This window comes from Aspergillus ruber (assembly GCF_000600275.1).
Source record: "Aspergillus ruber CBS 135680 unplaced genomic scaffold scaffold00002, whole genome shotgun sequence".
Lineage (NCBI taxonomy): Eukaryota > Fungi > Ascomycota > Eurotiomycetes > Eurotiales > Aspergillaceae > Aspergillus > Aspergillus ruber.
The window spans coordinates 721,196-747,690 of NW_024467298.1; the positions used below are offsets into that span (position 1 = coordinate 721,196).

Here is a 26,495-nt window from a genome sequence, read left to right on the forward strand (position 1 = left end):
TGATGCTCCAGAAATCCTGGGGAAGTGACCCGCTAACCCACTCCGCTAGGGACGAACACGGAACCCATAAAGCCATCGAAATAGCTCACCGCACCTTCCAATCCTTCCGCCTTCTTCATTGACTGGTTCGCTGGCGAAACAATCCGCTCTTACAGATACACGGCCCAAGGCACAGCACCGGGCCACCGGGTAGTCACTATCAAGCAATCTGTGGGTGTAGTAGGGGCATTGACGCCCTGGAACTTCCCGTCGGCGATGATTACGCGGAAAGTTGCGGCGGCGATTGCGGCGGGATGTACTGTTGTGATCAAGCCGGCTGCTGAGACACCGTACTCTGCGCTGGCGCTGGCGGCTTTGGCGGAGAAGGCGAGGTTGCCGGCTGGGGTGTTGAATGTGGTTACTCGGATGAGCATCTGCAATCTGTTGGACAGAAGATATGTACGCATCTAGCTGTTAAGAAGATTTCATTTACGGGGTCGATGAAGGTGGGCAAGCATCTTATGGGAATGGCCAGTTCGACTATGAAAGAGTGCTCTTTTGAGCTGGGAGATAATGCGCCATTTATTGTCTTTGAGGTTGGAATGACGGGCATCAATACCGGAATCGTCTGATCCAATGGCACCCTTCGGCGGCACCAAAGAATCTGGATATGGACGTGAAGGGGGGCGATATGGGATAGAAGAGTTTCAGGTGCAGAAGGTTGGTTTTCTTTCTTTTCTTGAACGGGACTTTTACTGATTCTGTAGACCATCACACTTGGAGGAATGGACTTGCCAGTGACACCTTTGACAGTATAGGAGAGGTCATAGCAAGATATTTTCTCATTTGTCTGTATATATGCAGATTTTGAAGCAACAATAACTCTTCTTTTCTGAATGACTGCTTTTGCAGGGATGTGAGGGTATGCCATATAATTCTTGCAGTAGGGGGGTTGGGGGTATTGAAGGCATTGTTCAATGGAATGTAGTTGTTACATTTTTTGGGACTCCTCTTTGCTATCTAATTGGCAGCTAGCAAAAAGAGGTCAATTTATGGGAGGATGGGGGACATGTTGGATAGTAAACCGCCAGCCTGTGGTATAAGGGATCCGGGATTCCCCCTCGTCGAGCAGTTTAGCGGACTTGCTGTCTTCTCGGAAATCTCAGGACACGAGATGCGATGCCAAAAATGAGATCAGATAACTCGATAGGTAGATAGGCCTGACGTATTGATATCCATTACACAACACATTATATACAACCACCCCCCTCACAGCTTGCTCTTCAACACACTCCCACCATCCAACACAATCGTCGCCCCATTCAAATGACTACCCGCCCGACTCCCCAAATAAATAACTGCCCCTGCAATATCCTCCGGCCTGCCCAACCTCTTATTCGGACTCTCCTCCTCCAAAGCCTTCAACCCGCCCTGCTTCTCAATTAACCCGGACGCCATCTTCGACGGGAAGAACCCAGGCGCAAGCGCGTTGCAGAGGATATGCCGAGGACCGAGTTCGAGAGCGAGGTTCCTGGTTAGATGGAGGACGGCGGCTTTGGAAGCGGAATAGCTGAATGTGGCATTTTCGCCGAGAGAGCCGACGCCGATGCCTGCGACGGAGCCGGTGATGATTACTCGGGAGGGGGACTCGCGGGTTGCGGATTGGGAGAGGAGAGGAGCAAATCTTGACGAGGATATCAGTATGTGAATAATAGAGTTGGAAACTCGGAGCAAAGGCATACTTCTGCACCGAATAAAATACACTCTTGACATTCAAATCCATAACCTTCGAAAACGCATGCTCGGGGTGCGTCTCGAATTTCTCGCCCCATGTCGCGCCCGCATTCGCAAACAGGATATCCACATGGTCCGTTGTCTTTTTCACTTCAGCAATGAGTCTATCCAATTCATCCATGCGCGAACTATCGGCGGGGACGGAGATGGCTTGCGCGCCGAGGCGCTTGTTCGGGAGCGCGTTGAGCGTGGCGACGGCTTCTTCGCAGGCGCTGGCTTTTCGCGATGTGATGTAGACTTTGGAGCAGCCAGCTTGGAGAAGACTATTTAATTCTGTTAATTTGGTTACAATTGTTGCGCAGATGGAATTGGTGAAAGCATACCCTGACGCAGCGTGGAGTCCTAGACCCCTGGAACCGCCGGTGACGACGGCGACTTTGCCATCGAGGGAGAAGAGCGAGGAGAAATTGTCGAGATGTACTTCTGACATTTTCAATTGAGTAATATCTGGCGATTATCTGGAAAAGATAGAGGTTGGAAAAGTTGAAACCATGCCCCTGTGCTCGTACCTGAGTACTTAAATGAAGTCATACCGAAAGCCGAGGTTCGGTAATACCCCGCATGATTAGTGATCAGTTCTGGGATGAAATGAGGCTATTCGAACTACAAAGGACATATAGAGTGGGTTATATGAGTGAAGTATTCTCTTATTGTGATATAGGTTTGAAAATATTCCTGTATAGAAATGGTCGTGGGAGTATGTGGCATCGGTAAACTGGGGTAGGGTGCGGCACGAATAAGAATAGATCCTAACCCTAATCGACAGCCAGGATAACATCATTTCGGACAGATATTCATACAGAGCATTCGTTACTAATTGGCAAGCAGATGCCATCCATACAAGGTATCATTGGGCAGAATCCCGTAGAATATCAGAGTAATATGCTCAATCGTGCTCGATGAGACCCATCAAGGTCCCTGGAGAAACCCGCTCAAACACGCGCACTAGGGTACCTTGGGGATATATCTTCTTTCCCTTCTTTTCTCTACTTTCTTTCGAGCTTCTCTTCACTCTCAACAACTATCCTATCTTCAGCTGAATTCGAAACATCAGTCAAACACGAACTACAACCACCATGTCTCAATTCACCCTCCCTCCCCTTCCCTTCGCCTACGATGTAAGCATATCCCTATCCAATTACAACCCCAACGCTAATAACGAGATTAAAAGGCCCTGGAGCCCGTCATCTCCAAGCAAATCATGGAAATCCACCACCAGAAGCACCACCAAACCTACATCACCAACCTCAACGCCGCTCTAACCGCCCAATCCGGCGCCCTCCAATCCCAAGACGTCCCCCAGCTCATCTCCCTGCAACAAAAGATCAAATTCAACGGCGGCGGCCACATCAACCACTCCCTCTTCTGGAAGAACCTGACCCCCGCCAGCTCTCCCCAGGCGAAGCTCGAGTCTGCCCCTGGCGTCAAGGCGGCGATTGAGAGGAAGTGGGGTAGCTATGAGGGCTTCCAGAAGGTGTTTTCGGCGACCTTGCTGGGGATTCAGGGGAGTGGGTGGGGCTGGTTGGTTGCGAATAAGCCTAAGGGGGAGTTGGAGATTGTGACGACAAAGGATCAGGATCCGGTTACGGGGGATACGCCGCTTTTTGGGGTGGATATGTGGGAGCATGCATATTATTTGCAGGTGAGCTTCTTTCTATCCCTGTCACTTTATTCCTTACACGTTGATGCTAATGATGTGCTTGTAGTACCTGAACAACAAGGCCTCCTACGTCGACGGTATCTGGAAGATCATCAACTGGTCTACTGCGGAGGACCGGTACCAGAATGGCATTGAGGGTCCTGCTGTTCTCAAGCTGTAAACTAGATCATTATCAGAACTCAGTATATATGCTATGGTATATGAGCATCAGAATAACACGGAAATGCCATGAACAATTCACCGAAACTCCAAAGCGACAAACATTAGACAAAATCAATCGTATCCAACAACCCCCGTCCCCATCCTCCCATCCGCAACAACAGTAACCTGTCTCCCCACAATCCCCGTATCCGAAATCCCCAGGTCTAACCGTTCCGGCAACTCACATTCCATCTCCATCTTTGACGTCCCAGGCTGGGGGCTCAGACGGAAGGCATGCAGCGGCGATGATGCTAATGTCGGTGAGGATGTGAGATCTCCGTACTTCCTATTGTCCTTGTTAATAGCGGCCCAGATATAGGTAAAGGATAGAAAAGACTCACTCTATCCGCAAGTCTATTGCGGAAGACCCCCAGAGCGCAGCGAGAGTGTCTATGTCATTATTGTCGGCGCGAAAGGTAGCTTGTGTGTTTTCTTTGCTGTTATGGAAGAGGACAGAGTAGGAATTGGCAGAGGAAGAGGAGGCTGGAAAGAGTACGGCGATACGGCCGCCGGAGCTAGGACGAGGAGGGCCACACATTGTATAGATTAAAGTGGAGTATGGTATAGAAGTATCTGGGATTTGAGATAGTAGAGTAGTATGGAAGGATGTATAGTATGCTAGAATGATAACAATAATGAGACTGAACAGCTACAGGAGAGCATACTTATATGTGTCCCCCCAAGGTACTCTCTTCCAAGGTGTTTGCTTCATCTTTCTCAAGGTTGCTCAAATCTGCGCAGTGGGGCGGAATGCTAATCTTCCCTATTTAGGTATGTATACTTATTTTAGTACTGCATAGCACGACTACATAGTACGAAGTCCTCTGTAGTATGCTCTGTAGTATACAGAGGGTTTATATTCAAATAAGTCCCATCTTCAGGAACCACTGCGATCTTTACGACGATCTTTTGGTGTCTGGACCTAAGTTTGTGGGCTTTTCTTTTTTTTTTTTTTTTTTTTTTTTTTTTTTTTTTTTGGCAAATATCTCTGATCGTATCGATAGTTAGATATTATGATTAAAAACTTAAGCCAAAGTAAAACTTAACACATTAAGAATACACTCGGATAGGATGCGCCTCCGTGTTAAACACAAACTTGTTCCCATTGCCCGGCTTCACCTGCCACTCATCGTCTCCTGTCACCGCTAGATACGCATACTTGAGCACTTCCGCGAAGATGAAACTCTCCTGGTTGTCCAGTTTTTCACCTCCGTCCTTTGCATTTACATTGTTGATTCCTGCGAATCCGGAGTCTGTCCGGCATGTCGCATTGATGGCCACAAACGCATCCCACACCCAGTCTCGGTACTCAGTCTCACCGGTGACACGATACGCATAATAGAAGCTCTCAATCACTTCCGGCCGCAGAATGTACACCCCATTGGTGATGTAGAAACCGGCTTTTTCGAAAAACACCCGCTGGTCATCTGGAACCGACTGCGCATCCCATGCAAACGTCTCCGGTCCAATTCCCGTCGCTGTCTCGTTGTACGTTGCATGGCACCCTTTCACGAGATCTCGGCCGAACTGAATCAACTTGTCGTCACCTACCACAGTCCCACCCAGCAGGAAGCTACCTCCATCGAAGCAGGTCAGGTGCTGCGCACTGAGACCCAGCTTTCCTTTGTTGTATGACGCCAGAAATGTCAAGTCCGGCCGCGACGACGGATGCGACTGCAGATGCTCAATGGTTGAGTGGGCAGCTGCCACCCATCGGTCCTTGTACAATCCAAAGCGATGCGGGTCGTAGACGTACATCTTGATTAGGTATTCGTAGAAGGAATCCGCGCCACCGTCCCAGCTAACTGCTGCGTCGGTGAAGTTGCCCGTCGCGATATCAATGTTACTGCCCACCAGACCGGGAAAGGGCTCACTGCTGGCCGGTTTTGGGTGCAGTAGATACTCTTGTGCCTTTTGACTCAATCGCGCATACTCCGGATCACCTGTCAGGTCACTCAGTCGCGTCCATTCTAGCGTAAGGGTGCCCATTCCGGCGAGCGAGTTGTATGTCAGACCATCGTTCCCGTGCGAAGTGATATTGACGTCGTTTATCGGTACCCCGGACTTTGTGTCAAAGGCGAACTTGAGTCCGTCTGCTAGTTTCTTCGACTGAGTAAGGAGAATATCCACCTTGGACGAATCTTGAACCAGATCTGCCATAGGGCCTTTCAGCAAGTCGTATCCGGATAACATTCCCGCGAGGTATCGGATGGTAGTCTCGAACAGACTGACCAAGGATGGAGTGGTGGAATAATCGACAGAGGCAATATGGTCGAGAATTTGGTTAACCACATCGGCTTTGCGCATCAAGATCGCGGTCGAGAGGGCATCAACGGCAGAAGCGCCCCATCCATTTCTTATAGTACATCATCAGCATCATACAGGCACGAGGAAAAGAGGTGACATACCTGGAATCCCCATAGCCGTTGGAAACTGGACGCAACTCGTCATGAGGAAAAGCGTATTTGGTATAACCATTCCAGGCATGCTGAAAAGCTTCTTTGACCGCGTCTGCTTGAGAAAGGGCCTCTTGGTGCAGAAATGGCTGGGACGGAAGGGTCACAGCCAGCGAAGGGCTGATGAGAAGAAGACTGAAGAGGCGCATGTCTGGCAGTTAATGAGCGACTAGAAGAAAGAAATCAACAACAAAAGTGTATTAGAAATTAAGGTAAAAGAGTGGCAATCCGAAGATAAGAGAGTGACAGTGACGGTAGTGACAGTAGTGACACAACAGGAAAGCGCGAGTCGCATATCTGTAAGAGTGACACGGTCATCCCTGCGTCGCAAAGGAAGAATGCTGCATTTTGTCTCCAATAGTCGTGTTTGTTGTAAGGAATCGGTCATTATTATTATTGGAGATCGTTAGCTTTTTCCGTGTCAGACATTTTTTTTACTGTAATACCCCGGAATACACGGATTCGTTTGCGATTCGAAGTCACATATACTTGGCTGTGCTTGTAATACACCGAATATGATCGGTGCATTGAGTCTCCTTTGGTGGCAGCTACGGTAATATATCAATATTATTCAAAACGGAAGCCCTGAAGCTATACAGATTCTAATTAGCGTGCTGCCATTGGCTAATTCTTCGGTCAACATCATCAACCTCACTCTTGATTCTATCTCTCTAACTTTTTATTTCCGTATATACCGATTCCACTTCTTGATTCTATATCTTTTAATTGACCTCCTTGATTATACTATAAAGACAAAAATTGGTGAATGGCCGATTGCGGCGGGGCTGAAAAATCGACAGTATGACTCCTCCGGCTTCAGCTTCTCCTCTTCTTCCTCTCTCCCTCTCCCAACTCTTTCTGCCATTATCCCCAGGACACAGGGGACTCTCTTGATCTATTTATCTTTCTTATTTACTTGCCTCTCCTCGCTAACAAGACATACGACAGAATGGCAGCCCCCCTCCTCGTCTCCTTCGACCCCGCGGCCCCCGCTGGTCTCTCTCTCCAGCAGATCGCATACCTAGGCCGTGTCCTCGTCAAGGTCAACAGTCTGAAGCAGGCTGAGGATTTCCTGCGCCAGAACTTCCGGGACCTCGACGTCTACCTCGATGCCACCGACATCCCTTCTTCGGGGGATATCGTCGATATTCTTAACACCGGTGCCGCCAAAGTCTTTATCTCCCTTGACCAATTAACTGCCCTGTCGCAAGAACAATCTGTTCCATCCGACCGTCTCGTTGTCTACACTTCGTCCGATAGCCAGATCGATGCTTTCCAGAAATGGGTGGCAGAGAATCCCGAGAGGACGGATGCCGGTCTCGTTACGGAATCGGCTACCAAGGCCCTGGCTGATAAGCTGGGCATGAACCTTGAGGCGCAGAATCTCTATCAGAGCTACCGTGACAACGCATCGATTACAGAGGAAGGTCTGAGGCGGACTATCAATGAAGGTGCTGTTAGCGTCGTTCCCGCACAGATTCTGACCTTCGAGCGCAATCCTTCCGATGGCCAGATCTCCGCCGCTTCGCTTGTTGCTGCCCGCGCCGTGGTCGACCAGGGCAATGGCTTGTATGCCACCCTTGTCACTGATGAACGGGGTGTCTCTTTGGGTTTCGTCTGGAGCAGTGATGAGAGTATCGCTGAGGCCTTCCGTACTGGTACCGGTGTCTACCAGAGCCGGAAGCGCGGCTTATGGTACAAAGGTCAATCCAGTGGTGATGTGCAAGAACTTATCCGTGTTGGTTTTGACTGTGACAGCGACTGTCTTGTCTTCATCGTTAACCAAATTGGCCGGGGTAAGATCAACAATCACAAATCCAGCTTTGTCGTAATTAACGCTTTCTCTAGGATTCTGCCACCTCGGTAGAGCTAGCTGCTTCGGTCCCTACAACGGTCTCTCCCGTCTCCAAAAGACCCTCCAAGCCCGCAAAGCCGATGCCCCTGCCGGTTCCTACACCGCGAGACTGTTCAATGACCCCAAACTCGCCCAAGCTAAGATTATGGAGGAAGCTGATGAACTTTGCCGCGCCAATACCAAGGAGGAGATCGCGTTTGAAGCTGCTGATCTGCTCTACTTCGCTTTGACTCGCTGTGTCGCCAATGGTGTTAACTTGGAGGATGTCGAACGGAATCTCGACCTCAAGAGCCTCAAGGTTAAGAGGAGAAAGGGTGACGCCAAGGGTCCCTGGGCTGAAAAGGCTGGTCTGGCACCTGCAGCCGAATCTAAGCCCGCCGAGGAGAAGAAGCCCGAGAAGCCCACCGTCGACGTGAACGCCCGACTCGAGATGACCCGCGTGGTCACCGCTTCGACACCAGAGAACGTCGTCCGCGACCACCTCAAGCGGCCCTCGCAAAAGTCAAACGAAGCGATTGTCGGCCTTGTGCGTCCCATCGTTCAGGACGTCCGCGAGAATGGCGATGCGGGTGTGCTCAAGTACACCCACAAGTTTGAAAAGGCTACGTCCTTGACGTCTCCCGTTCTCCACGCACCGTTCCCTGCGGAGCTCATGAAGATGTCCCCAGAGACGCAGGAAGCTATCGATGTCAGTATCTCTAACATCAGCAAGTTCCACGCCGCCCAGAAGGGAAGCAACGATGCACTCAAGATGGAGACCATGCCAGGTGTGGTCTGCTCACGTTTCTCGCGGGCCATTGAGCGGGTTGGTCTTTACATCCCCGGTGGTACTGCCGTGCTTCCTTCTACAGCCATGATGTTGGGTGTGCCCGCCATGGTTGCTGGATGCAAGACTATCGTGCTCGCCTCGCCCCCGCGTGAAGATGGCAGCATCTCCCCTGAGATTGTCTACGTCGCCCACAAAGTTGGCGCTGAGAGCATTGTTCTCGCTGGTGGTGCTCAGGCTGTGGCTGCCATGGCCTACGGAACCCCAAGCATCAGCAAGGTCGACAAGATCCTTGGTCCCGGTAATCAGTTCGTGACTGCTGCCAAGATGCTGGTGGCCAACGACACCTCTGCAGGTGTCAGCATTGACATGCCTGCTGGACCTAGTGAGGTGCTTGTGGTGGCCGACAAGGATGCCAACCCGGCATTCGTGGCCTCTGACCTTCTAAGCCAGGCTGAACACGGCGTCGACTCGCAGGTGATTCTCATCGCGATTGACCTAAACGAGGCTCAGCTCAAGGCCATTGAGGATGAGGTTGATGCGCAAGCAAGAGCCCTGCCCCGTATGGATATCGTCAAGGGATCTCTGGCGCACTCTGTAACATTTGTGGTCAAGGATATCAATGAGGCTATGACCCTCAGCAACGAGTATGCTCCGGAGCACTTGATCCTGCAAGTGCAGGATGCCGAGTCCGTCGTGGACCTGGTGCAGAACGCAGGCAGTGTGTTCATCGGCCAGTGGACTCCTGAGAGTGTGGGAGATTATTCTGCAGGTGTCAACCACTCTTTGCGTAAGTGGCCTTTCGTTTCTATGGATCTATTTACACGTGCTAAAAATCTTACAGCAACCTACGGTTACGCTAAGCAGTACTCCGGTGTCAACCTGGGCTCCTTCCTCAAGCACATAACCAGCTCGAACCTGACTGCTGACGGTCTTTACGGCCTATCACGCACGGTTGAGCAACTGGCTGGTGTTGAAGGACTCGAGGCGCACAAGAGGGCTGTCAGTATTCGTGTGGCCGAGATCAAGCGGAATCAGTCGTAATCGCTTTCCTCTTCATGATTTAACGTTGGACATATAGTATGATGATGAATAAAAGTTATATATGTAGATGGTTCTATCTCTGAATTAGTGGTATCTACAGCATGCTATAGAAATGAGCAAGCAACAACTTTTCCGGACCGATGACAACAGGGAATCAAGAACAAAGCAAACCGTCATAATCATAATAGAAGAATTACTTCTTTCTCTCTCGGATCTTCCACTTGATACCATTCTTATTTGTCCCCCCAACAGAGTTATCCATCCGCCCTCGTTGCCAGTCCAGCTCGCGCTCCGCGGCGGTGATATCAGCATATTGCTTCTGAAGATGTTTGAGCTTATTCTCTCGCGCCTCAACGGCTCTCTTGCGCAGCTTGCGTGCCCGTCGTTCGTCAGCCAGCTTCTGTCGTTCCGCCTCGAGCTGTTTTCGAGATTTCTTTTGTTTCAGCCGTTTTTCGAAGGAATCGTCCATATCCTCGTCCTCGTCCTCCTCCTCCTCCTCCTCATCATCATCCTCTTCAACCCGTAGCCTCCGATTCTTCAACTCCCTCTGTTCTTCCCGATCATCCGCAAAAACCACCTTCTTCAACTTCGTCTCCTCAACCTCATCCCCAAAATCAAAACCCCCAAACTCATCATCCTCACTCTCCTCCTCTTTCCCTTTCTTATCACCTCCCTTCCCCCCAAGAACCTCCCTCATCCCCTCTTGCAACCTAACCTCCTGCTCAACCCTCTCCATCTCGCGCCTAACCCTCTCCCCAACGGTCCTCAGATACGCCGCATCCTGCGTCTTCAGCAACTTGATCGCCTCGTGGCTTAGGCCAGCGGCGGAGTCGCGCGATGCGGAACCGTGTTTGCCTGCTTTCCCAGAATGGGAGGACATCATGCCGAAGGCGTATTCATCGGGGTTGCGGTCGCGGGCTTTCTCGGAGAGGCGCGCGAGTTTGGCTTTCTTTTGGTTGTAGTCTTTTGCACGGAGGGAGTAGTCCTTTTATCTGTTAGTACTTCTCTTTTGACGGGTGGATTGGGGGTAGGAGAGGAAGGTACCTTATGCTTTTCGAGGATACCCCATTTTTCACGACCTTGGAGTTGACCACGCTCGCGGTGTTGCCGCCGGTGGACGGCGTTGCGCATTGACGACATTTTGATTTTCCTTTTCTGTGCTCACAGTATAGATAGATATAAATGGTTGTAGTCAAAAGAAAAAAGTGTTGTTGGACGTCGGCGGAGGTGGATAGTTGAAGAGTTGAAAAAAGTTCTCCGCCGGCGGAAGCTCCAACGTCGACTTTCTCGGTCAGCTGCTCTTCCCTCGACGGCTGCCTGGCTATTTATCCGCAATTGAAGAATCATTCTCTTTAATTTACAGAGTATTCTCCTATTTAATTGAATCCTCGGCACAGCACTTTATCAATTCTACTTCCATCGTGACAGTTCCTTACTACCTAACATACCGCCCACCAACACCGCACCACCACCAACACCAAAACCACCAGGACCATCAGACTACGATCCAAACAGCGCAGTCTATCTACACAACAACAACCAGAAACAGGCATCCAAAATGGCAGACCAACAACAACAACAACCCCGCCCCAAAATCAAATACAACCTCCGCAACCCCCTCCCCCTCTCCGCCTCCCAAGAAGCAGAAGTCCAAGACCTCTTCCACAAACGCGTGCGAAGCCATTGCGCCGCCGAAATCAAAGGTACTGTTCCCATCCTCCTGTCTTCAAATTACGCCCATCTCACTATATCAAAATGAAACCTGCTAATCGAGGCTGCAGCATTCGCCGAATGCGCCGTGAACCGCACCGTAACCGCAACATGGATTTGTCGACAGCAACGACTCACCATGAACGGGTGTATGCTTGCGCATGCGAAGCCAGACGAGGAGGATAGGGCGAGGGAGGAGTGGTTTGCGACTGTGGAGGAGAGGAGGAGAGTTAGAAATGAGGAGGATGAGAGGGTGAGGAGGAGGAGGGAGGAGGTTATTCGGATGATGAGGGATGATGAGAGGAAGAAGGCGTCGGGGTAGGCTGCCTTGGCTTCTTGTGACGTTGTTATTGTGGACTACTTGTATGTCTGTGTATGTTTGGCGTTGGATCTGGCGTTGCATTGTGTTTTCGATTGACACGGTCTCAGGGCATTTATGTCATGTACAGTGCTGTCATGAGACTTGTTAAAAGGCGAAAAGAATAGATATGAATCTCCTAATCCCAGCTAGGCGCCTAACTCCGTAATCAAGTGTAATTGCTAATCAGACATCCGCCATCGCCTTGTCTCCATCTTCATCCCCCTCTCCCTCGCCCATAGCAGTATCCTCTCCGAAAATATCCTCCATCTTCCCATCCTCATCATCATCGCCATTCCCTTCATCATTTCCCTCCCCTTCTCCCTCTCTATCCGCTGGCTCCTGAATCTCCTCCTCACCCTCACTCTCCCACTCCTCGTTCATGTCCCACCCAACCCCCGTTAAACAAAACCTCTCCGGCGGCAACCTCATCCCCCCAATTACCAATCCCTGATGCGCCTGCGGCGCCCGATTCGCATTACCCGCAACATCAAACCCCCTCGAAGCCCCGGGCAACGCAACCCGATTCCTCTCCGTCGCAACATCCATAAGAAACTCCTTCGGCAGCCCCGTCTGAAACTGATAATGCAACCTCGACGCAATACTCAGCCGCATCGCCGACAAACTAACCGTGTTCACATCGTGCGCTCCTCCACCTCCTCCACCCCCGCCGCCGCCACGGCCACCACTCGTTCCCGATTCACCAGCTGCGGCCGCATACCCCTCAGTCGCGAGATGTACGGCGTCAGTTAGGACGTTGGAGGTATAGCGGTAGGCGAAGTCGAGGAGTTGAAGGGGGACGCGTTCTTGGTAGGCTGTTACGCCGAGGGAGGCGAGGAGCATGTGGATTAGGCGGACATCGCGGGGGCGGCGCGTCTTACCGGAATCTCTTAAGGAGGTTGCGGGGATTTGGGTTGGTTGGGGAGCGGATGCTGATGTTGGTGCGGTTGTGGTTTGGTTGGCGCTGGGGGTTTGCGACGAGGTGTTGTTGTTGTTCACATTGGTGGTAGTGTTGGCGTTGTTGGAGGTTTGGTCAGTTGTTGGAGGGGAGAGCGGTTGAGTAGGTTGTGATGTTTGATTTGGTGATGCCATTTTCTTCAAGTAACTGTCCGTCGTTGGCTCGAAGGGGAGTAGTAGGTTGAGGTGAGGTTGGAGTCTTTAACGACGTAGAATGACCAATCTAGACCAATCGAGTTGATTATAACGTTGGCATTGGTAGACGCAAAAAGGTACCCGCGAATACAATAAACCTCTAAAACAATAAAATAGTAATGCAGTTAGAAGGCGTGGGTGGAGTGATGAGTTGACGTGAACTGTGATGGACGAATCTGAAGATCGAGCTCCGAGGCGCTAATCCGGAACGGGTAATCCTGTATACCCGTAGACTACGTTCAACTGAACTGGCACTAGAAGGAAACGAACATACAAACAATGTTATTCAAAAGACTGTCCAAGGCTATGTGCAATCAACAAAGTAACGACGGATAAACCAAAATTTCTAAACTATCCCCATACAAAAGAGATCGCGCCAAACGTCCTGCCAAAAAGCAATGTGTATGAATGTAATGCTGTCCAGTAAACTCCGGTATGATGCATAATAAAGTCAGTATGTCATGGATAATGCAAATGCAGCCTGGTCTGGTACGACGAACTCGATAGCAATAGAATCAGATGCATTTCGTCACCTCGAAGGGGAAGAAGGATCGGACAATGGTATCGAATGTCTCGATTTCACGAGCTTTGGAGTCGCCTCGGGTGGTTCAAATTTGTCGCCCCCCTCGATTTCTTTATCGTCTTCCAAATCAACGCCATCGATACTCGGATCCGGAGGGGGCTGGTCTGCCGAGGCTTGAGAAACGTAGCTGGTACCGAGATCTTCCTCGACGGGCTCGTCGTCGTCAAACACTTCACTTCCTTCATCACCGCTGAGCTCGTAGTCATCGCCTTCGTCCTCCTCATCTGCCTCTTCGTCGTCCTCTTCCTCGTCCATTTCTTCTTCCTCGTGTTCTTCCTCATCTTCCTCTTGTTCTTCATCCTCTTGTTCTTCATCTTCGCTATCCGTGCTTGAAAAGTCGTCGAGGTCTGGCGGCAAGTCTCTCCAGTATGTGAAATCGGTGAAATCCTCACCTCCGGCTTGTACAAGAAGACTAACCGGTGGGAAGAAGTGATCCAATAGCTCGCGCATTGTAACGTAGCTACTCTTGTACTGGTTGAGGCTGAGAAGGTCCAGAGACACCTCTGCATTCGAGTTGATTGTGAAAATCCGACTCGATGGTATGTTTACCGACCGATAACTCAAGGCGTCCGTGAGTCGGTTGCCGAATCCTGCGTAGAACGGGTTCTCTTTTCCATTAAAGAGACCAAGGATATCCCGCAGGCATGCCATCTTGAACACTTCTGGCTTCCTCAGGTAAACCTCACGTCGTAGGGCGGCAAGCGTCCGATCAGGACTCATGATGGTAGGGCCCTTGGGCAATCGATATCCGTCCTGGTTGACTCCATAAATATATGCCCGCGTGGTGTCAGCCTGGCCGACAGACCGACTGGTAAGGTACATGATATTGTATCCATTGTTGACGATATCTGTGTATAACTTGGCCACACCGGCATGCGTCCAATCGCGGCCAATCATGTTCAGGACATGGCCCAAAGCATCAGACCTACAGATTCATAGTTAGAAATATATACATGCGAATGAATCCAGCGATGACTCACTTGGTAATGGTCCCATCAATATCTGAAATCACAATTGGCGTGTTCCCACTCCACAAATACATGGTTGCGGTGCACGTAGCCTTATTGACACTGAACGACATCGGATTGGGTCCTGGTTTCAGGTTCAAAGCTTTGAGTTGGTCGCTTGTGAGACGGAGAGTCTTTGCATAGTTGCGGTTTGCATCTCCCGACAGAGCCTCCTGTGTCAATGCAGTCGGCACTCCAGGTTGAACGTCGGATTTCGCACGGGTATGCCGGGTGAGCAACGATTCAGGAATATGCTGGTCACCATCACTATGATACCCGGAATCCGTAACAGCGTTCTCGCTCATGGCTGAGTTGGGTCTCATCGCATTAAAGGTTGCTCGACGATTGGCCGCCTCTTTGGCCTCCTCACTACTGTAGATCCACAAATTCCCATGTTCATCAGCACCAATCAGAGATCCAATATCGTAGCAGCCTTCCAATTCTTCGGATAATATTTTGCGTGCAATAACTTCCGCGCGCAAAGCGTCCTCATCATTGCTTTTATAGCCGGTCATATCGAGCATAAGATCTCCGGTATCAGTGACGTGCGATGGGATGTTAGACCCCGATAATTTTTTCGACAGGGAAATCGCACGCGACATAGCTTCCTCTGCTGTCGGTGGGGGCGGGCTTTGGGAACGTGCGATATGGACTGGATCGGCATCTGATACCTGGGAGCTTGCTGAACGCACTTCAAAATCGTCTTCCAACGGAGGCTCTGAGTCAAAATGATTAAACTTTCCCGATTCCAACTCGAGCGGACCAAGATGAGGCATGCCAAGTTCGGGCGCATCTAGTGACCGTGACAGGGGTGCGATCGCCCCTGTGATTCATGTCAGTAAATTATGCAAATAAAAAGATCATCCAGGAGTCATCCATACCCAGATCAGTCGAGGCCCGGGCATTTCTCGACAGGGGAATGTCCGTAGGCTTCGATTCACTTGCGTCGGGTGAGACATCCAAGTCCAGATAATCTGGTTCTTGGAGTGAGCTTGATAGCTCACTCTCACTCTGAGACCTCGGACTACCCGCTGGCGATACCACTGGTGACGTTTGTAGTGAATCCGGAATATCATCTGATGTCTCGAATACAAAGAACGCTTCTCCCCCTTCACCCAGCTTCATGGAATATGGTTGCTTTTCCCCATTTACCGTAAATTCGACCTGTGGCCCAGTTCAGTCACACGCTGGATGGGATTCGCTGTATGGTTGGGATGGATGTACCTTTTTCTCATAGGGGCGGAGGAGGGAAAATTTCCCAAATCGGACATGAAATGGCGAACAGGCAAGAGTTCCTAACCACGTACCCCGAGTATTAGCAGAGACAAATCCACAGCAATAATGAAGCGTATCCTAACCATCTTCTTGTTCAATCACAATCACATCAATGGCTCCGCTGAGAGTCGCCGGATTAATGGAATTCCATGTCTTCGAGACGGAACCGCTGATACTCCGCACGTACTGCATCGCGCCGGGTCAAGTCGAGGGATTCACGCAGAGAGTCGATATAACGTTGCAAATGAAAAAAAATAAAATAAAAAAGGTGTGGATAAAGAGGAAATCTCAAGAGGTAAGAGGGGAGCTGATTCGGGAAAAAGACGCCGCCTACATAAGGCCCATGTGACAATGATGAGTGACAAGGAACTCCAGCTGCCACATACCACAGACCAGAAACAGCAAATGAATGGCAGAAAATGCAGAGTGAGTGAAAGAAGTACCCATACAGAGTAAGAGATGCGACTAAAGAAAGATAGACAAACGCGGAGATGTGGTGGTGGTGAGACGACCGTTGGGAGATGCGATGCGCTCAACAAACCAACAGCGGTCACCTGCTCTCCCGATTGGGCTAGATTCTTTTATGCCTCGGCTCTTTGTCCGGCAGAGGGACTCACGCTATTCCGCATGTGGATTAGCGGGTTTCCGCTTGAGGTGCCTTCCGCTTTTGGAAATATTATGGATTGGGAAGTGCCAAGAATGAGTGCCAAGTGTTAGAGGGATGACTGATATCTTATGTAACCAATAAGGCGCGCTTCTCGGCGGAGACGGCCCGAGGAGGGTCTCCCCAAGGCTCTTCGTTCTTTCCCGCTTTCTCTCTCCGTCTCTTTCGCCTCCTCTCGCTCTTTTCCTCATTCGGGGAATGAACAAGCTTTTTCGGCCCTCGACTTTTACGACTTACTCGAATCGGTGTCTCTCTTGTCCATACCCGCCGCGTCCATGGAGATTCGACGCGGGGATGTATGAGCCGTTGCACCTCACCTTTGACGCCTACCCTAGTGTGGTTCCGCGAGTGAGGGTCCGAGGCGTCATGGCTCTTTTCCTGGCAGTGACTATATTATGGGCTTTGATCTGGTGAGCCCCTCTGTCCTATTTGATTTCCTCCGGTCGCTTCAGTGGCCCACAGACGCTGACTCCTAAGGCTGTTGTACCGCGCCTGGCAGGTTTGCCAGACTTCGAATGAAGTTCTAGTGGAAAAGCTTGGTTTGGATATCCCTCCACCACCAGATCTCACTCTCGAAGACATTACTACTCATGAGATTCACATTGCTTGGAAACAACCGGACTTCCATAATTCCATTCACAAACACATCATCCAATTGAACGGTAGTAAAGGTACTTTCCGATTTCCCCCACCCTCCCCCCCCTCGTGCGGGACAAGAATTGGGAACTGATTCAATTAGTGGGCGAAACCAAACGGGCGGAGACGGCAGTCGAAATTTTGAACTTGGTCCCAGGGACCATCTACCACATCTGTGTTCTTTCGGTCAGCGCAGCGAATTTCCAAACCCCGAGTGCTATCCTTCATGTGCGAACGAGTTCGGCGACCTTGTCGCAGTCCGACGAAAATGATGCGATTGAAAGTCCTACCATTCGCGCTTCGATTCCCCGGTCGACCACTGGCTTTGCAGCTCCGTCCGCTCCCGTGATGTCCCGTGAACACAGCGGGGGAGGCCTACTACAATCCAAACGACCCCAGGTTGGGCGAAAACAGTCTCCCATGGTAAGCGGAGTGGATGTTTCACAAGGACAATCGGAGGAAGTACAAAAGAGCACGACACAGGACGACCGAGACGAGACCCTCGAGCAGCTTGCTGATCGATTGAAATCTCTGCAGCATGAAAATGAGAATGTGGATAAAACAGTGGCTGAAGAGGAAGAGGAGCACATCACATTGTTGAAAGACCTTGAAAGGCAGCGCGATGATATGAGGAGGCGCGTGAAGGAAAAGGATGAAGCCAGCAACGAGCTCAGGAAACATGTTTACAAGTTGGAAAGTGTCAATCGCACCGCGCAGGGTGAAAAGTCCAAACGGGAACGACTTTTGCAGCAGAAGGAAGCAGAGCGTCAAAAACGAAAAAACGACATTATTCGATGGCAGGAGCAGATTGCGAAGATGACGAGCGATGCTGCGCATATGAAGGAAGAAAAATCCCGTCTGGAGGAACAGAGAAAAAGACGCACGAATGAAGTCAGAGAGAAGATTGCCAAGGAACAATCTGAGATGAAGGGCATCGACGATGATATTCAGGACAAAGGCGGACGCGTCAAGAAGTTGGAGGAGGATAGGAAAGGACACCAGGGAGGCGACAATGAGGATCGCAAGGAATTGGATCGAATTGACAACGAACGAGCGCGCCAATGGGAAATCAAGTTGGGTAACTTGCAGTCGCATTATGCTGCTCTTGTTGCCCTCCATGCTCAGACCCAGCAGAATTACCAAGATGCACAAGAGCGTCTGAAATGGCTTGCAAGTCAGCGTCCCGGCAGTACTGGTCCATTTTCCCTGCCAGCTCTGGATCTGGATTTGTCGAACGCAGCGACCATTCGTCCTCGTCATCACCGGGGTTCGCTGGCAAGTAACGTTTCCTCGCCCATCAACTTCGCCGGGATTGACCCTTCCTTCATCAACTACAATCCTCCCTCCACTAGTTCACCGACTTTCGGTCCAAGCTCAGCGTTTTTTAATGTCAACAATGGGATGGCTTTATCCGGTGTATCGGATATGCCAGAGGCGTTGCGCAGCGACCTAGATATGTCTTTCAATAACCCCCAAATGAGTCCCCGCGCGGATTCCCTACTTCCCTCCGACCTTCTGGGAGATGAAATGGAATCTCCAGAACTTCCGCATCCCGCTGTTCGCTCACGATTTCCAAACCTTGAACCCAATCCGCAGCTTGAACCTTTTCCCCATGGACCTCCGTCCCCGGGCTCTTCGGGAAGTCAGCCTGGGAGCCTTTTTGCCAGCCCACATGAGAACCACAACCAACAGGAAAGTGATTCGCAGCAAGTTTCTTTGGGGGTTGCGGAGGATGCTCCGAAAAGTGCGTCACGAAGACTTTCTGGTCTTTTCGGCTTTCATCGACCTCGCGGGAAAACTCTTGCCGACGAACCGCCTATGCTAGGCACCCTGAAGCCAGGCCAAAGTCAGTCTTATCCACGAAACATGGACGATATGGATCCTATAGGTTCTAGACGTCGCCGGTTAAGTCATACAGGCAATTGGCCAAACCCGATATCCTTGTTTCCCAGAAGCAGCACAACTAGCGTGACTGCCGATAGTTCTTCAGATCAGGCACCTTCGCGGCGGGCTGCTTTTTCCAACATCTTTTCCTCTAGTCGGTTTGGCTTTGGTCATGGTGCATCCAAGCATGGAGAGAACTCAGATCTGAGTACCGGGTATAACCAATTCAGCCCTAGACATGATCCGATTGACCCGTCATCAATTCTGGGTACCGTCCGGCGCGGCTCGTTGTCACCAAGGCCCTCTTCTACTTTCTCGTTTGACAACCAATTACCTCATCCCTCGACAGATAACCGGCATTTTGGCTGGCCATCGGCAGATAAGCCAGACCATCGGAGTCCACTAGGATTTGATTGGGCTTCGCCATCCACCTGGTCTAGAGGTCTTACACGTCGACCATCGTATGGTTCCTCCGGACACTTACCTCTGAGTCTAAGCGGAGAACCGGATTTCCTCCAGGATTCTTCCTTTGAGAGGCAGAGCCGTCCTCTGCAGGCTCCCATCGGAACTCGTCCTTCATCATCCCATCGACCAGCAACGCCCAAGCTGAACCCTACGGCACCTTCATTCACGACCATCTTTAGCGAGGATTCGGGCAAGGATCAAAAAGAGGAAGATACGAATGAAACATTTGGCTTCCACATGGACGATGGGTCGCCGTCTGAATCACGGGTCTCCCGGGATTCTCGATCATTGTCTATCTTCACTGATTCTTACGAATCCCTGGATAGGGTACCGTCGAGCACCTCTCTCGACAATGGTGCTTCAAAGGAGTCGTTTATTCGAAAGCTCACTCGCAAGGGCAGTTCTAGCAAGTTCAGCTCGTGGAAGGATCGGTCCGGTCTCTTTTCCAGGAAGGGTGATTCCTCGCAGGGCGATATTGATGAGGATCGCGCTAGTGAAGCCCAACTTGGAAAGAGTGTAGATAGCACCGCTTCCAGTGTTCCTTCGGCGGACAAATCAACTCGAAGCCTTAACATCTTTAGTCGCAAGTCCAAGAAGTCCGATAAGGCTGCGAGCGAGGCAAGTGAGCGAGCCAGCGAAGCCGGGGATGAAGAGACCCCTGTTGAGAGTACGGCAACATAATCAACTTATTAGCGGCATTCATTTTATATTTTTCTTTCTCTGTTCAAGTATCATCACTTCGATTATAGGTCAATGTCAGTATTGTATCATATGATGCATATTGTTTATTCATCTCATCGCGCCGTCTGGCGGCATGGATAGTCAGATATCAATCATCCTATCGAATTTATATTAGCAAATCAACATGGTTCACTGCCTTTGTCAGCTGCCTCACGTAAACGCCCATGTCTGCTTTCCGCTCTCCTTAAATTCACATTTAGTACCCGGTTCGTCTTCCGGTAGGTCAAGGTAGTAGTCTTTGCTAAAGAGACAGGTCCTGTTCAATTCAGCAATTGAAACATAGAACTATACGCTAGTTTCCAACGTACCGATAAAGCGAGGTCCCAGCCTCCTGCTTCATATGGCACGGTGTGAAACCGACATTTGCAATGAGTGTATCGCCATCCCCCTATGATCCATAGAAGTTAGTAACCTACATGACAACTAAATTGACTCGTACATACACAGATTGTCTTCCAAGAAAGGAATTCGAACGTGAGTCCGCATTCGATAAAGTACGCATCACCAATTTCATGGGAAACATTCCATGTCTAGAAGGAGTCCTCTTTGGGTTCGCTGCGAATGACAAATTCTTCATGTCGGAGTCTCAAGGACTTGCACAGAAAAGAAACTCACGCGCCGACGATGGCAATTTGGCCATCACCATCTATAGCTGAATTGTGGAAGCGATTGTCTGAAGCCAGATGGCTGATGATGTATAATCCGGTTTCGAGTTTAGAGGACATGGTTGCTACGTATTCTTGCTCATGAGAGAGAAGGGGAGGACCAAGGTGTTTTAATATGGATTCGCCGTTCGAGTTATTTATGGCGTCACACTGCATATCTCCTCAAATCAGGCATTAATGAATCCATGTGCCCCGGTTATTCGTGAGCCTTGGAATGCCACGTCTGTTTTCCCTCCACAAGGCGACAAAACGGATGCGGGTTGTGTCATGAAGATAGGGCACAACAAGCTTACCGATGAGAAGTCCTATCTTCTTGCTTGATAAACAGTTGGCAGAGATGATGGGATCACTTTGAGATCAGAGTTGAGATTAGAGGGGTAAAGGTCGATCGATATGTTCCATTGCTCCACTGTACCAACCGTAGGGGCAGTTTAATTGACCATATGTGCACGCCAAAGCTGGCAGGACATAGGGAATAACAGAGTAACACCTGAATTATACAAGAGAAAGCGTGGGGGAATCTACTGCGTATTTTATGTGTCTATTTCCGTGATGGCATCAAATCCAGTTGCATAGGGCTACCGAAATGTATGTATGTAGTTGTTAGATATCTTCAGTTTTTATCTCCACTTCCCGCACACTGAACCTGAATCCTACCTCCGTCACTTTGGTGGGCGCATAGTAAATAACATGGCAAACTCAAGGTATATATATACATAAATTCATTTAACTACTCTATGAAGACATGGACTAACTTTGATGAGATTCGAATACGTCAAAACCTTCGAGCAGCCCGATGTGCTGCTCCCCAATACCTGGATTGTGGTCCGTATTGACGGCCGAGGATTTCACAAGTCAGTCTCCATCCACTATATACGTTAAAAAAAATATTTGATATCGAGGAAGCCAAACTGAACTGAGTATATCAGGCTCTCTGGTCGATATAGCTTCGTGAAACCTAATGACCGCCGTGCGCTGGATCTGATGAACGCCGCTGCCGTTGAGGTCATGAAAGAGCTTCCGGATCTGTGTGTGGCATATGGTGTTAGTGACGAATATAGGTATTTTCCTTTTATTCTATTTATTTCTGGTCGAGACTGATTGAGTCTAGTTTCGTCTTCCACCCAAGCTGTCAGTTATTCGAGCGGAGGAATGGGTGAGTCGCCCAGAGAAAACGACGAAATCCTCGAATACTAACGAGACAGAAAACTCGTGACAACTATCGTGTCGACCTTTACAGCTCACTACATTTATCTATGGAGCACGTACTTTCCTGATGCGCCATTGCAGCCGCCGTATTTGCCATCGTTTGATGGACGGGCAGTCATCTATCCCAATGCTGGAATTCTGCGGGATTATATGAGCTGGAGACAGGTTGATTGTGAGTTTTTCTTTTCCTCCTCTGAGAATTTAAGCTAATGCACTTGGTAGGCCACGTTAATAACCTCTATAACACGACCTTTTGGGCCATGGTGCAACAAGGCGGGATAAACAACACAGATGCAGAGCTGGAACTCAAGGTGAGTGATATGAACTCTGAAGTCCTAGGCGTTGTCCGCTAACAAACTAGGGGACGGTATCGGCGGACAAGAATGAGATTCTCTTCTCGAGATACGGAATCAATTATAACAATGAGGATGATATATACAAGAAAGGGAGTGTGGTATATCGCCAGGTAAGAGCCATATGTTGTCTCCGTATACAGCCCCGTTTCCTAATACCGTTATAGTACCAATTAGAAGAGCCAAAGGCAAAGTCAGCCTCGAGCTACGAAGATGAAGGCACGCCCATCTCAGAGAAACAGCCATCCAAGTCTCAACAAGACAAATTGCGTAAGCTACGTCGAAAGGCACAGGTGGTTGTTGAACATGTTGACATAATCAAGGACGACTTCTGGGAGAGGAGGCCCTGGATTCTTTCGAATAAGCCAGGTAAACTGCCAGAAGAGGCTGATGTTTGATGTGTCATGATTAATGCATGCTTTTGATGTTGGAATGCGATGAGGATACAATGACCGGCTTGAAACTTCTATACAGCGCCGAATGGGTATCTATGAAGGTCTATAATGGCAAGAAATTCATTCTTTAGCAGACTTTTTCTTCTCCTTCTTCTCCTTCTTTTCCTTTTTCCCCTTTTTCGACTTGTGCGTTGCGTTTTCGTCGGATGTCGTCAACTCGGGCTTTGATTTCTTACTCTTGTCCTTTTTTTCCTTTTTATCCTTCTTATCACTTTTCTCCTTTTTCGAAGGTTCTTCCAGTTCAACTGACTCATCTTGGCCGCTGGAATCTTCGGTTGATGTGGGTGTGGGATAGTCGTCTTCGGGGTTTGATTCTTGCTTCGATTTCTTCGCTTTCTTCGCCTTCTTCTCTTCCTTAGCAGCCGCTTTCTCGGCCTTCTTATTCTCCTTCGCTTCCTTCTTCAGTTTTTTCTCCTCCTTCCTCCGTCGCCGCTCTTCCTTGCTCTCTTTGCGTTCCGAAGACTCATCCGTCTTTCGCTTCTTGCTCTTCTCTTCCGTCCGCGATGCCTTCTTCTCATTGTCATCATCATCCCCCCTCTTCCTCTTTTCCTTCTTCTCCCCCTTCCCATTCACCTCCTCCTTACTCCCCCCAATAGTCCCCGCCATCCCCTCCCCCCTCACAAAAAACCGATACAACTCACTCGTCAACGCATTCGGCTTCCTCCCCCCATCCCCAACCCCATCCTCCTGTCCCACACCCTTAAGCGCATCCTCGAACCCGCGCAGCCACCATTGATTCGTCGGGTCTTTGGTTGTTTTCTTGCCCACGCCTTCGTTGCCTGAACGGCGCGCGACGAGGATCGGTTTGCTAAGGCCCAAGCCGGCGTGGGGGCCGAGGCGGCGGGAGGGGTTTAGGGGGTTTCCGGGGCCAGCCCAGCCATGGCGGAGGAGGTAGGCTTGTGCGTCCATCGTTTGAGGTATTGATGGTGTAGGTTGGGTTGGGTGGTGTGGGTGGTATAGGTGGTTGTGGTCGCGAGTTGAGTTGAGGAATTGAGTATTGATTAAGATATCGAATCGGTCATTGCAGTTCAATACATAAGAATAACCAAGAATGCGCGAAAGAAAAGACCAACGACAAGAATGAATTGACAAATATTATGCCACACCAACACAACAATGAAAAAAAAAAAAAAAAAATGGAGACTGAGAAGTCCGTTCTTGATTATCGGAGATCAGAATCAAAGTTCAAGAAAAAATTTCGGTTCCCTTATCTTTTTAAAAAAGCGGCTATAACTTACTGGTAAGCAGTAAAATATAACAAGAAGTCGCGTGGTCTAATGGTTATGATATCTCGTTCACAACTTGAACTTTGATCCGAGATGGTTCCCGGTTCGATCCCGGGCGCGACTAATTTTTTTTGTCTTTATTTTTTTTCGCCCCTGGCGGTGCTTGGTTTAGTGGTTTTGGTCAACATTGGACATTTGTGTTCCTTTTTTATTTATTTCAAGTTTCTATTTTGTTTGTACGTTATATCCATTATTGATTCTGCGGTGGCCGCGTAAAGAGAAATACGTACGGTTTGTTTTTCTGGGCAAACGAAAGTCATGATATATTTTGAGTCATATACACCCAGTACCAACTACTTTATACACAAGTAAACCATACAATCGAATCCTACTTTAATATGGCTTAAACCTATCCTTCGTCTTAGCCTTCTCCTTAGGTCGCGACGGCTTGATCGAGGAACCAGAACCCTGCGCTTCCTGACCATCAGTGGGCTTCCAAGCGCGTACGAGGCCGTCTTCGCCGCCTGTGAAGACGGTTTGCGTCTGTAGAGTTGCTAGTGAGTAGGACAGAATTTAACCATTGGATGGTACGTACCTGCTCGTCCAAATATACAGAACGGACGACCTCCTCGCCATGCGCGCCTGGGAGACGCCAGAGGTTGTTCTGGTCGAAATGCCATGGATCAGAGGTGAGGGGAACTAGATCAAGTCGGTTCTCACTAAACAGAGTTAGCACCGATAAATTAAGGTCAACAGGGATTTTACATACGCCTTATTACCAACCGCAAGATGCGGCTGTCCCTGATTACCCATACACAGCTGCGCGACATACTCGCAGCCGAGAGGCTCTCTAACATCCCCAAACTGCACCGGCTCAGGATCCTGGGCCTGCTCATCTGGGTTCGTAGCGGGATGAACGGAGAAAACCTCGTCATGACTCAGAGCGTAGATGGCCCTTTCATTGAGGAATCCTGCGTGGTGGACGGAGCCGTGGTTGATCACTTGGACGAGAGCGTCGTCTTCGTCGGCAATGGTTGTGTCGTAGACATTGACGAGGCCGTCTGTGCTTCCGGAGAGGAAGAGATTGTTGTGGGTTGGGTGGAATTGAAGCTGTATCATCAGCATTTGTTATTTTTTGAATGGGGTATAGAATGGATGTACCTCAGTGACGTCGTCATTGTGGCTTTCGACATACTGAAGTCGAGGCACGCCCGGTGATCTGATATCCCTGTTGCGTCAGTTAGCAGCTCATAGTCATAACAGACATTATGTGGAGACCTACCAGAACGCAACAGTTGCCTGGTGAGAAGCCAATTCTGTCCCAGCAACCACGGTGTTAATGCCAGCGTTGCAAGCCACCGACAACACAGGTTTGTCTACATAGTTAGCATCCATATGTACCATGACAGCCAAAGGAAGTAGAACTAACCAGTCTCCATCTCAACAACCGCATTCCCCTTCCCACTCCTCAAATCCCACACCTTCGCCTTCCCATCTCTCCCACCCGTAACCAACAACTGCTGACCTTGCCTCTGGCCATACGGCTCCAACGCAGTCACCCCATCAGCATGAGTCGTTGGCGCAATAACAGAGACACGCCGTATGTTTGCTGCATCGAACACGCGTAGCGAGTCATCGGAGGAAATGGCCGCGAAGGTTGATCCTGGTGATGCGGCAGTGATGGTGTAGATGTAGTTTTCTGCGGGGAGGGATAGGGAAGATGAGGCGGCGGCATTCAGAGTGTGCATATTGGGCCGTTGATTGATTGGTTTATATTACGAGTATTTCGTACAAAGGATGATGTATGTACCCTTGTGGCTGATTCGTATGGAATCCTTCAATTAGGCTAGACGAAGGGTTGAATCCGATTCTGTATGTCTGTCCAACGCCCAACCTGGTATTCCTGGAGAAGATTGTCGATGTTTTGTGCTGGAAGAGCTCGACATTAGACAACCGCAAAGTCTTGACTGACTTTCTGAAAATGGAATGCCAAGAAATCTCTTGCTGTGTGGCTGAACGGAGACGCCCACCGCATAGCTGCGTAGGGAATGTATAACTGCACAAGTACTCTGTATAAACTACTCAAAAAGTACTATTATTCTATATGTATAAGTATTCTGGCAATTTAATTTCTTTGTGCTTTGTTCATTTTGCTTTGTTGGCTTTGATCCCCTTTGCTGGTGCAGATGTCTATTGCCTGATCTCTGTCCGATGGCCGCGGGATGCGCTGAAATCGAGAAGCGGTCAGAAACACAGACTGACATGAAACAGTACCAAGTGCCTACTATGTACGTATAGACCACAAGAACATTCGGCTTGGGACTTGTGTCGGACATTTAGTTGATTCTCCGGCTCCG

General features: G+C 49.7%; 14 protein-coding genes and 1 non-coding gene across 15 annotated transcripts; 7 read left to right on the forward strand and 8 right to left on the reverse strand.

The window, feature by feature from the left end:
* Positions 1-1,023: 1,023 nt before the first annotated feature.
* EURHEDRAFT_408258 (oxidoreductase, short-chain dehydrogenase/reductase family) lies at positions 1,024-2,475 on the reverse strand. The gene is made up of 3 exons (XM_040780783.1): positions 2,097-2,475; positions 1,722-2,036; positions 1,024-1,663 (listed from the first exon to the last, which is right to left on the reverse strand). Exons 1-3 carry the CDS (start codon positions 2,201-2,203, stop codon positions 1,249-1,251), a joined length of 837 nt encoding a protein of 278 aa, XP_040642709.1. The 5' UTR covers positions 2,204-2,475; the 3' UTR covers positions 1,024-1,248.
* Positions 2,476-2,849: 374 nt separating this feature from the next.
* On the forward strand, positions 2,850-4,056 carry EURHEDRAFT_470445 (superoxide dismutase; the record flags this gene model as incomplete). Its single annotated transcript, XM_040785304.1, has 3 exons — positions 2,850-2,891; positions 2,945-3,415; positions 3,480-4,056. The coding sequence occupies 3 exons, from the start codon at positions 2,850-2,852 to the stop codon at positions 3,591-3,593; spliced, it is 627 nt and encodes a 208-aa protein (XP_040642710.1). The 3' UTR covers positions 3,594-4,056.
* Positions 3,707-4,172, reverse strand: EURHEDRAFT_383209 (uncharacterized protein; the record flags this gene model as incomplete). Its single annotated transcript, XM_040779564.1, has 2 exons — positions 3,707-3,920; positions 3,976-4,172. 2 exons carry the CDS (start codon positions 4,170-4,172, stop codon positions 3,707-3,709), a joined length of 411 nt encoding a protein of 136 aa, XP_040642711.1.
* A 455-nt stretch (positions 4,173-4,627) lies between these two features.
* Positions 4,628-6,443, reverse strand: EURHEDRAFT_520214 (glycoside hydrolase family 47 protein). Its single transcript, XM_040786816.1, has 2 exons — positions 6,043-6,443; positions 4,628-5,990 (listed from the first exon to the last, which is right to left on the reverse strand). The coding sequence occupies exons 1-2, from the start codon at positions 6,237-6,239 to the stop codon at positions 4,685-4,687; spliced, it is 1,503 nt and encodes a 500-aa protein (XP_040642712.1). The 5' UTR covers positions 6,240-6,443; the 3' UTR covers positions 4,628-4,684.
* Positions 6,444-7,039: 596 nt separating this feature from the next.
* On the forward strand, positions 7,040-9,755 carry EURHEDRAFT_399326 (histidine biosynthesis protein HIS4; the record flags this gene model as incomplete). The annotated part of the gene is made up of 3 exons (XM_040779913.1): positions 7,040-7,886; positions 7,939-9,501; positions 9,556-9,755. The coding sequence occupies 3 exons, from the start codon at positions 7,040-7,042 to the stop codon at positions 9,753-9,755; spliced, it is 2,610 nt and encodes an 869-aa protein (XP_040642713.1).
* Positions 9,756-9,948: 193 nt separating this feature from the next.
* Positions 9,949-10,895, reverse strand: EURHEDRAFT_399327 (rRNA-processing protein UTP11; the record flags this gene model as incomplete). Its single annotated transcript, XM_040779914.1, has 2 exons — positions 9,949-10,740; positions 10,800-10,895. 2 exons carry the CDS (start codon positions 10,893-10,895, stop codon positions 9,949-9,951), a joined length of 888 nt encoding a protein of 295 aa, XP_040642714.1.
* A 418-nt stretch (positions 10,896-11,313) lies between these two features.
* Positions 11,314-11,787, forward strand: EURHEDRAFT_512320 (uncharacterized protein; the record flags this gene model as incomplete). Its single annotated transcript, XM_040786059.1, has 2 exons — positions 11,314-11,458; positions 11,537-11,787. 2 exons carry the CDS (start codon positions 11,314-11,316, stop codon positions 11,785-11,787), a joined length of 396 nt encoding a protein of 131 aa, XP_040642715.1.
* A 411-nt stretch (positions 11,788-12,198) lies between these two features.
* On the reverse strand, positions 12,199-12,711 carry EURHEDRAFT_426192 (putative transcription initiation factor TFIID, 31kD subunit; the record flags this gene model as incomplete). The annotated part of the gene is made up of 1 exon (XM_040783384.1): positions 12,199-12,711. A coding segment is annotated over one exon (513 nt), but the record flags the coding sequence as incomplete, so codon positions are not given.
* A 534-nt stretch (positions 12,712-13,245) lies between these two features.
* On the reverse strand, positions 13,246-16,346 carry EURHEDRAFT_408264 (putative lipin Smp2). Its single transcript, XM_040780784.1, has 5 exons — positions 15,924-16,346; positions 15,790-15,860; positions 15,447-15,729; positions 14,539-15,388; positions 13,246-14,483 (listed from the first exon to the last, which is right to left on the reverse strand). Exons 1-5 carry the CDS (start codon positions 16,030-16,032, stop codon positions 13,505-13,507), a joined length of 2,292 nt encoding a protein of 763 aa, XP_040642717.1. The 5' UTR covers positions 16,033-16,346; the 3' UTR covers positions 13,246-13,504.
* Positions 16,347-16,661: 315 nt separating this feature from the next.
* EURHEDRAFT_408265 (Fibronectin type III domain protein) lies at positions 16,662-20,368 on the forward strand. Its single transcript, XM_040780785.1, has 3 exons — positions 16,662-16,914; positions 16,982-17,175; positions 17,244-20,368. The coding sequence occupies exons 1-3, from the start codon at positions 16,871-16,873 to the stop codon at positions 20,168-20,170; spliced, it is 3,165 nt and encodes a 1,054-aa protein (XP_040642718.1). The 5' UTR covers positions 16,662-16,870; the 3' UTR covers positions 20,171-20,368.
* A 1,192-nt stretch (positions 20,369-21,560) lies between these two features.
* Positions 21,561-23,068, forward strand: EURHEDRAFT_408268 (tRNA guanylyltransferase). Its single transcript, XM_040780786.1, has 7 exons — positions 21,561-21,749; positions 21,825-21,956; positions 22,007-22,051; positions 22,101-22,276; positions 22,327-22,415; positions 22,466-22,570; positions 22,625-23,068. The coding sequence occupies exons 1-7, from the start codon at positions 21,655-21,657 to the stop codon at positions 22,853-22,855; spliced, it is 873 nt and encodes a 290-aa protein (XP_040642719.1). The 5' UTR covers positions 21,561-21,654; the 3' UTR covers positions 22,856-23,068.
* On the reverse strand, positions 22,829-24,024 carry EURHEDRAFT_408269 (uncharacterized protein; the record flags this gene model as incomplete). The annotated part of the gene is made up of 1 exon (XM_040780787.1): positions 22,829-24,024. A coding segment is annotated over exon 1 (737 nt), but the record flags the coding sequence as incomplete, so codon positions are not given.
* A 151-nt stretch (positions 24,025-24,175) lies between these two features.
* EURHEDRAFT_t18 lies at positions 24,176-24,262 on the forward strand. The gene has a single exon. It is a non-coding gene; the product is annotated as a tRNA-Val (tRNA).
* EURHEDRAFT_124855 (uncharacterized protein) lies at positions 24,187-24,518 on the forward strand. The gene has a single exon (XM_040777722.1). It carries the CDS (start codon positions 24,232-24,234, stop codon positions 24,412-24,414), a length of 183 nt encoding a protein of 60 aa, XP_040642721.1. The 5' UTR covers positions 24,187-24,231; the 3' UTR covers positions 24,415-24,518.
* On the reverse strand, positions 24,231-26,229 carry EURHEDRAFT_470463 (WD repeat protein). The gene is made up of 6 exons (XM_040785305.1): positions 25,568-26,229; positions 25,421-25,514; positions 25,300-25,366; positions 24,908-25,248; positions 24,734-24,857; positions 24,231-24,681 (listed from the first exon to the last, which is right to left on the reverse strand). Exons 1-6 carry the CDS (start codon positions 25,884-25,886, stop codon positions 24,532-24,534), a joined length of 1,095 nt encoding a protein of 364 aa, XP_040642722.1. The 5' UTR covers positions 25,887-26,229; the 3' UTR covers positions 24,231-24,531.
* Positions 26,230-26,495: the final 266 nt, after the last annotated feature.